The following is a 9,262-nucleotide window of genomic DNA, read 5'->3' on the forward strand; positions in this document are numbered from 1 at the left end:
GCCTATGGCAGTACAGTGGGGGACCTGGCTCTCAGTAGAGCGTGCGGGGTAGGGGCCGGAGAACCACTCCTCTACTGCTGGACACCGAGGGCGCTGATCCACGTGAGCGAATGACTGGAGGAGACTCGGCATTGGAAAGAAGAACAGTTGCAAGATGCTTTTTCTTAAATGGATTTACTTAGGTTTTGGCCTCATCACTTCGTCTCATGTTTGTATGTCTGCTGGTGAAATATACACTTCGCTACTGAACGTAAAAGAGGCGATCGCTATTGAACGGACACTGATAGATACTCTGGGAACGTACATTGACCACGAACTGGAAAGACTTGAGGACCTTAAACGGTGAGTCTGACTGACATTAGGTATCAACGGATAAGGCAGGTTTTATTTCCAGCTAGACTAATTAGTCGGATAAATCTCTCTCTCTTCTCTCTCTCTCTCTCTCTCTCTCTCTCTCTCTCTCTCTCTCTCTCTCTCTCTCTCTCTCTCTCTCTCTCTCTCTCTCTCTCTCTCTCTCTCTCTCTCTTTCTCTCTCTCTCTATCCCTCTCACTCTCACTCACTTCCTCTCTCGCATCTTCCTCTCCAAGGACTTTATTGGCATGGACAATCGTGCTGTTCATTTAGATTTCTTTCTCACAATATTTTTTTTAAACATGTAGCCTATTAGAAAATATTATGCATCATATAATATCGACTTCATGTGTTTATTTTGTAAGTCTCTATTGACTAGATATGAAGTCTTACAGACTAATTACCAACAATACGATTCTAAGGTTCTGGTTCACATCCCAGGTATTATGTCCGATGTTGTCAATTTCCGCCGCTTCCCTGGTTTCCTGCCCATTATGAGGCCAATGGAAGAGCCCACATTTCCCTCAGAGAGAGTGTGAGATGTGTGCTTGTATTTGATCCTGCAATGGTATGGTGCCCTGTGGTTCTTTCATCCTCGTCGACAACTGGTACAGACACCGGCTCCACATGATAAGTGGGTAAAAAAACAGCATAAATGTGGCTTCACCTCTTTGCATATCACTGGTGTTTACACAAGCTTTCAATGCCATTTGTATCACATGTAGCCTATGTAGTTCCTACATTCACCACTGTTGTTTCTCAAACAGCTCCTTCCTCTGTTAAAAGATTCCACTCTAGGGTGTCTGACCTGCACAACGCCGTTTACAACGGATCCACCACGGCCATGGCTAACCCCCTGATCGCATTCACTCTGATCAAGCGCTTACAGTCTGAGTGGGCCAACCTGGTCTACAGCAACGAAGCCTCCGAGAACACACAAGGTCGGTTCAATCAGCACACAGACTCAGAGTTAAGCTCAGACCAGGCAGCAATAGCAATAGCACCCATCACTGACATAATGCGCATTTGCCATCCTCCTAGAAGGCCAATCTGCCATTCACTCTTTTGTGGTGTCACATTTCTCAATGGCCTTAGAACTCCAGCACCAGAAAACATCTGGTGCTGCTATATGATCAGCTCCACCAGCCCCCGCCCTCCTCTCCTCTCCTCTCAACACCCCCCTAATAACCCCTTCTGCCTCTCCTTCTCCCCAGCCCTGAGGTCCGGTTTCAAGGCGCTGGAGGCCAGCCTGCCCAAGATGGAGGACCTGCAGGGGGCTGCTAAGGCCCTGATGCGGCTCCAGGATGTTTACGCTCTCCAGGTGGGGAGCCTGACCCGGGGTCGCTTCCAGAGAGCTGCACGGGGCGACCCCGTGGACATCTATCGGCCCGCAGTCTCGGTCCCTCTCTCTGGCGACGACTGCTTCCTGGTTGGAAAGGTATTGAAAGTATTCAGCACTGCTGTTTCTCTCTGAGCTGCATTATCTTTGTGAGTGATTTCAGATGTTGAGGTTCACCTCAATGCTTATGGCCGTATATGTCCCATACAGGAAAACAATCAAATACTTTCCCCTTTGATCTGTCAGTTGAGTTGTATCTCAGAGAGACTTCCCTCTGGCTGTGTTCCTGTAATAATAGCCTAAACTTGCTAAGTGAGGAAGGCGCTGCTGAAACGTTTTTGCCTAGCCTTGAGTATTCCCACTGTGAATCCCATTGTTTATGGGAAGGGGTGATGTATGAGGGTAGGGCACTGCGTGGGTGAGGCCTCCAAACGGTATGGAAAAGACATTAGCTCACTAGCAACAAGTCAAAGAGAATTAAGTCAGAACAGTTGCTTTTTTCCTTGCTTTGCCAGGACAGATTTTAGCTCCCAGTGTCTGTAAACGCGTGTTCAATTTAGGGTTGTTCTCTGTATGGTTTGCAGAAACTGCATTTATATAGTCGTTAGACTACTCTTTAAAAGGAGTAGTGTTTTTTTTAGGGATAATTATAACCGACAAGGCTTTCCTCTTCATTCTCGTCTTTCTTCTGGGTAGGGAAATGAGCATTGTACACAGTGAAACTGTCAGGAGTCAGGAGACTCTCCTTGAGAAACAAAGTCTCTCAAATCCGAGCATTGGTACGGGTGGTGTAAAGGCTGCGAGCTGCACAGTTGGTTCCTTCATCTTGCAGCGGGGCTCCCGAGGGATGTCTCAGTGTTTACCTCTGTGCAGGTGGCCTACGAACTGGGGGATTTCTACCACTCGGTGCCGTGGCTGGAGGAGTCGGTGCGTCTCTTCAGGGGGTCCGGAGGGGCGTGGAGGCCGGAGAACCAAGGCACACTGGAGGACGCCTTGGACCATCTGGCCTTCTCACACTTTAAAGTCAGCTCGTAAAAACCGAGTCCCTCGCAGCGTCGTTTTGCAAAACACAAACACCCACTTTGGTGGAGTGTGGGGGAGGCTGGCAAACACACCGGTCGTCTCATTGTGATTTTTCTTTTGGTGTGTGTGTTTGTTGGCTTTCTTTCAGGAGGGAAATGTGTCCTACGCACTGAGTCTGTCTCAGGAGTTGCTCCACCGTGGTAATTTTCCTTTTCAATGTTTATGCAAAATGCTCCCAGCTATTAGCATCCATAACAAAAATCAACATTAACGCTCAATTGAGTCAAGCAGTTTTAACTACACTCTTCATCTTAACTGCCTGCAATGGAGAAAAAAAATAAGCGTGCCGCATGCTGTCAAGCAGATTTGATCTATTTGCTTTCCTCGCTAGATCCAATGAATGGACGCGTTCTGCAGAATGTGGAGAAATATGAGACGCTGCTTGTCCAGAGCACATCCCTGCCCGTCAGCCAGGGTGTTGGAATGAGGAGGCCCAACTCCACCGCCCTGAGAACCAGGAACACGTACGAACGGCTCTGCCAGACGCGAGGCTCGCAGGTACAGCGTTCATCACCCAATGACTCAGTGGAGCGACGACACCCCGCAGGAAACAGGGATAGTTCAGGAGAACTAGAATATAATAATGGCCTGTGTAATGTCAAACAAGTGGTTGACAAAGCCATTTTTATTCTTCAGCTAGCCTTCAGTGCCTTGGCTGAAGCCTTGAAGGGGATTACCGCTAAATACCATTCTTCATGCGTTGTTAATTTACCTTTGACTCCCTGAGGTTCTTTGTCTAAACCTTTCAATCCATTGGTCAGACATGAGAGAGCCTCGCCGTAATGTGGGCCAAACACAGGGATCAACCTGAGGTCCTTTGATCGAGGTGCATGACAGTTACTTTTGAGTGTGTAATGCAGCTCTGAGTAGTATATCATATTAGTGTAATATAGCCTTATGAAATAGCAATAATTGAATCCAGTGGTTGAATGATTCTAAACCTCAATGAGGTTTCAAAATTGAATCGATTAGTTTGAATAAAGGGAAATTAGACAGTTTACCCAATGATTCCGCTTTTATTTGTACACATTGATCAGTGCGTTCTATACTTACAAACCAAATCTCATTGATGTGCTTGTATTAAACATTCGAAAATAGAAAGACTCATCAATTCCTCTAATCCCACAGGACTATTCATTTGTAACACACCTCTCTTCCATGTCTCTTCCAACAGCCCAAGCATTATGAAAACCAAAGACTGTTCTGTGACTATTTCACCAATGGGGATCCTGTACTACTGCTGCAGCCAATTAGACGTGAGGTTCAAAGCCTGCAGCCCTATGTGGTTCTTTATCACAACTTCATCACAGACAAGGAGGCAGAGGACATCAAGACGCTGTCCCAGCAAGGGGTTAGTCACAAGTGAACCATAATGACTCAAACCCCTTCTAAAATCGCCCTCAAGTATCCAAATTGGCTGCCAAAAACACCACTGCCAGGACAGTGGCCGAGCAATGACGAGTCCTGCTCTGGTATAGGTTCTTCATCACTCCCTGTTATGACATTATTTGAATGTGAGAGCAGATTATAAAAGAGGTCCACCCATTCCAGCATACTAGGACCATGTGTGCCGAAGCTCCAATAGGTCTATTCCAAAGCCTGGCTGTCCCGAACAACATTTCTCCATGAGCAAGGCAGCAACATACAGATCATTACTCTTCCACATCGCTCGCCACAATGTCTGGAATGCCAGTGCTTTGTAATGCCAATCAGAGGAACGTAAAGAGAGAAAAAGTTGAGCTAAGCAAGATCTCTTGAAAGGCCCGTTTGTAGGGAGAGTTGCCTGGGCTTCAGACGTTTAGAGGGGCTCCCAGGGATACGCGATGCAGGGCCACGAGTCTTGGCAGAGAGCCTACGCCTGTCAGCGTTGCACTTGGCTCCAGTGGTGAAAGCTCACGTATCAGACAGCTCCAGACCTTAGCCGCCGTTGTGGCGGTACACACTTATTTTTTTAAGCGGCTACATTGCGTGCGGTTGTTCTCTCATCGATACATGCTGATTCAGTCTTTTTGGAACGTTTACAGTAGCTCTAGAGCAGGCGCTCTAGTGAAGCGGGCAGAGTAGTGACTAGGAGGGTTTTGGCACCGTCCGATGAGGTTTTCCATCCCCGGCTGTGATGAAACCCTCCCCCCTGTACTTATTTCATTATTACGTCATGTTATGGATTCATTGAAACAGAGCCCAGGAGTATTAGCCCTTCAGACGAGCACGGGTTTCCATTAGTGTTGCTCATGCTGGTCTGGGTTAATTGCAGGGTTTCAAAGTTACTTTAACAGCTCCATGAGATGGTCGACTGTTGTAGTGTAGCTGCAGCTTTACAGTTGTCTCACTCTTTTGTAGGAGTGAGACAACTGGTAATGAGAGTATGAAAAAAAGTGTGTGTGTGTGTGTGTGTGTGTGTGTGTGTGTGTGTGTGTGTGTGTGTGTGTGTGTGTGTGTGTGTGTGTGTGTGTGTGTGTGTGTGTGTGTGTGTGTGTGTGTGTGTGTGTGTGTGTGTGTGCATGTTTGTGTGTGTTGGCATGCGTCCTTAGCTGCATGCATGTGTGTGTGTTTTTGTAGCCTGAGATGAATAATATTACATTGCTGTGATTGGTGAATATAAATAATAAATTCCCTACATTATTCACCTTTTTGAACTTATAAGATCATCTAGTGATGTCTTAAGAATTACTTCGCCCACCCCTCTTCCAGGGTCATTTCTGGCCATTCTAGGAATGAAATATTAGCTGGAGCCGTCCACCAGAGTTTAGTTATTTCCATTTGAACGGCATTAGGAACCTAGACTTTCTTGGCAGTATCTTTAGAATAGATCCTTTTTGTTTTTGGAATCCAAGTTTGAACTCATGGCACACATATTTCAATGCTCACAGCTGGATGGGAAAGTTTGACTCTTTGTAAAAACAGTGGTCCCATCTATACAGTGGTAAAAACTATGTCCCATCTTCCTTTGACCAGCTGAGAAGATCGGTTGTGGCATCTGGGGAGAAACAAGAAACAGCCGACTATCGCATCAGCAAGAGGTAACAACGTAAACATCCTGTTTGTATGCTTAATACTGCTTTTGCAGAAACCCCAGGGCATCTTGTTGATCGCGTAGACCAGTGTTATAACGAATAATGTCTCCATGTTATTCTCAGATTAAATATATGTAAAAGTGAGTCAAGAATTCCTCAGAGTTGGTCGATTGCTTCTAAAAACTTGCTTCCTAAACTTGTGTACTTGGCGAGGGACTTCATTCGTCAAACATTTCATGTGTTGAAATCAAAAAAAAATGTGTTTACTGAGTCAGTCCTCACTGGAAGCAAACACGGAGGAAAAAAAGTTGTGGCCACAGCCTAGAACAGGATTTCATATCAATACCCGGGCCTCCTTGTTTTCAGCGCTTGGCTGAAAGACTCTGCCAGTGTCCTCATGGGTCAGATGGACAGACGCATCGCGCGGCTCACCGGCCTGAACGTGCGCACCCCTTACGGAGAGTACCTCCAGGTGGTCAACTATGGGATCGGTGGCCACTATGAACCGCATTTCGACCACGCTACGGTGAGTGACTGGGGCAGGTTAGGGAGGAGGCTAGGGGGTCTGACCCACAAACAGAATGGTTCTGTCTGTGGGATCCCCATTGTACGCAGCGCACCTGAAAGCCACCCTAGCCATATCTGTGTACTTGCCAATTGGCAATTGCCAATAACTAACTAATTAGTAAACAGTAATAGTTAATAGAGTAATTTGATTGACACATGTATAAGTAGGATGACATCATCACGGTCTTTACGTGGCGGCTTTAGTTACTGATCATCTGCGTGTTACTGTCTTCTCAATCCCTGTTTAGTCTGCTTCAAGCCCTGTGTTCAAACTCAAAACTGGAAATCGAGTGGCAACATTTATGATTTATGTGAGTTACCCCAATACATCGATGGTGAAGATGATGATGATGATGATGATGATGTATTTGGACAACTTTTTCCTAGGTTGACATGCCATGAATGGTTATCACCTAAAAGTGTGTGTGTGTGTGTGTGTGTGTGTGTGTGTGTGTGTGTGTGTGTGTGTGTGTGTGTGTGTGTGTGTGTGTGTGTGTGTGTGTGTGTGTGTGTGTGTGTGTGTGTGTGTGTGTGTGTGTGTGTGTGTGTTACAATGTGTGTGCTGGTATTAAGGCCAGGAATGTGTGGGGCTGAGCCATTTCAAGCACTGCAGCAGATTAAGTGGCTTTAAATAATATTAGCCCATCCCCGCTAGACACGGCTTTGAAGGAATGTAATTATCCCACAGCTCAGTTCAGTAGAGGCCGGTGGCTCCACGGCCTTCATCTACGCCAACTTCAGTGTTCCGGTGGTGAAGGTATTCTGACCTCACTCTTTCTCTCTCCCTCTTAATGCCAGTTTCTATTTCTTCCCATCTCTCTCCCTGTATTTCTACCTTTATCCTTATAATTGTTTTTATTGTGTATGCTCGTCGCCACTGTGAATGAGGTAAACTTCAGTGTCTATTGAGTGAAAATAAAGGCTATTGTATTGTATTGTATTCTCTCTCCCACTCTGTGTAGCCTAAGATGTTGCAAGTGAGTGAATAAGTGTGATAAATGTCAAATCGGTTATGTCGAGGAATAAACATTTGGAACTGTTTGGAACGTCCTTTCACATTTACAGATCGTCCGCTTCCACTTGCATTATCACTCAAGCTCCAACATGTTCCTATACTGCTCACTGGGTCGCTGCAGCTGTCAAAAGGCCTTAAAGGCGTCTTCGTCTGCCAGGGGGCTTCACATGACAACAGCACTTTGTGTGAAGCCAAGGCTGATGTTGGTTTTGATTGACATATGAGCCATGTGAACAATTTGCTGGACCCTCTGGGGTTTAACTTTTCACCCCTCACTTCATTGGGATGTTGCCTCACCATTTTGTGCATCTCATAAATAACTTAAACTGAAGGTTGAGTTTTGAAGATAACGTAATTGTCGACCATGATCCGCTGTTAAACACTTGCGTTTGAATGCTTGTGGCAGGGTGTGGCACTTTACGTTCCCTACATTGCTCCTGAACGTAAATAGGTGTTTCACAGCGAGATGGGAAAAACTATGTATTGCTTCCCGATTGATTCTCCCATGCTTTACATCTCCCAGAACGCTGCCCTCTTCTGGTGGAACCTCCACAGGAACGGTCGAGGGGACGAGGACACACTGCATGCAGGCTGCCCTGTGCTGGTTGGGGACAAATGGGGTAAGATTGGAACTAATTTAAGGTACTTGTTTTCTATTCCCACTCGGATACCAATAAATTCAATCATTCTAGAGTCATTTTATAGATTTTATTGTGTTTCATTATAAGCTTCTCATAAATATTTAGACATTTTACAGTGAGCTTAGGCATTGTTTCTTATCCAAACATCCTACGACTATCATTTCAATATCCTACCTCATTTCATCAACCAACTCTTAAGTTATGCTACGCTGACTGATAGCCCTTTCGTCTTGTTCCTCATGACAATTCAGTCGCCAACAAGTGGATCCACGAGCACGGCCAGGAGTTCCGGCGCCGCTGTGCTCTCGACCCAGAAGAGTGAGCGAGAGGGGGAGGAGAGAGAGAGCGACGGGCCCACTCGGGGCACTAGAGCCCCTCCTCATCCTGGGACAGAGAGGCAGGCTGCCCAAGCAGCGAAGGAAGGAAGGGGCAGTAGAGGGTTAAACTGGCATTCTGCATCTGCTGCCGCTGCAGCCACGAAAGAGGCCCCTGGGAGCCTGGAGATGGCCCTCCTGGATGGAGAGAGGGGGGGGGGGGGGGGCGCAGCCGCACAGCCCGGCCCCTGAAGAGGAACCGGGCCAGGGATGGGGGCAGTTGGCAGCAGGCCCCTGAGGCTGTGCACTCCCTTTGCTGTCACTGGGCTGGGCCACTCGCTGGGCTGGATTACCTTAACTCTACCATGCTGTTTCCCTCTCCGTCTCAGTTCACGCTTTTCAACTTTATTTATTTTCATGTATTTGTACAGAAGAGTTGTCTTTGCGTACGTCTTCATTTTGTGAGCACACATCTGCTGTCGTGGAGACACTTCACGTTCAAGATGTCCGCGCTGTCGTTTGTCACCTCACAGCTGGGGAACGGCGCGGTAGCCAGCGCTGTGAACCAACGAAAGCATTCCCAGTCGAGTGTGGCCGGGCTTTGTTTTCCACGGGTGACTAAGAAAACCATGTGTCATTCCCTGTTGCCAACGAGACCGCTCTTGTGATGAACTGACGTGTACTCACCGTCTGGTTCCTACTGGAATAGTTGAGCAGAACTTTGGCCCGACGCAGTCACCACCATTAATCACTCTCTGGGGAAACATCGGGGCTGCCTCGCCCCATCGGCTGCAGTGCACGTGTCTCACTGCTGAGTGTCTGCCTGCATAACGCTCAGATACCCGAGTCTGAAGTAGGTCAGGACCCTGCTCAGTGGAGAGGACTCGTTTTCTCATTACGTCGCAGACAGAGGAAGAGTCTATTGAAAGAGCCCTGA

General features: G+C 47.1%; 1 protein-coding gene across 1 annotated transcript; it reads left to right on the top strand.

Moving 5' to 3' along the window:
- Nucleotides 1-132: 132 nt before the first annotated feature.
- Nucleotides 133-8,426, top strand: p4ha3 (prolyl 4-hydroxylase, alpha polypeptide III). The gene is made up of 13 exons (XM_056611790.1): nucleotides 133-342; nucleotides 1,139-1,293; nucleotides 1,567-1,790; nucleotides 2,565-2,714; nucleotides 2,863-2,914; nucleotides 3,106-3,272; nucleotides 3,949-4,125; nucleotides 5,730-5,794; nucleotides 6,155-6,314; nucleotides 6,604-6,666; nucleotides 7,044-7,112; nucleotides 7,894-7,990; nucleotides 8,263-8,426. Exons 1-13 carry the CDS (start codon nucleotides 155-157, stop codon nucleotides 8,331-8,333), a joined length of 1,638 nt encoding a protein of 545 aa, XP_056467765.1. The 5' UTR covers nucleotides 133-154; the 3' UTR covers nucleotides 8,334-8,426.
- Nucleotides 8,427-9,262: the final 836 nt, after the last annotated feature.

The sequence above is a fragment of the Gadus chalcogrammus genome, chromosome 16 (assembly GCF_026213295.1).
Source record: "Gadus chalcogrammus isolate NIFS_2021 chromosome 16, NIFS_Gcha_1.0, whole genome shotgun sequence".
Lineage (NCBI taxonomy): Eukaryota > Metazoa > Chordata > Actinopteri > Gadiformes > Gadidae > Gadus > Gadus chalcogrammus.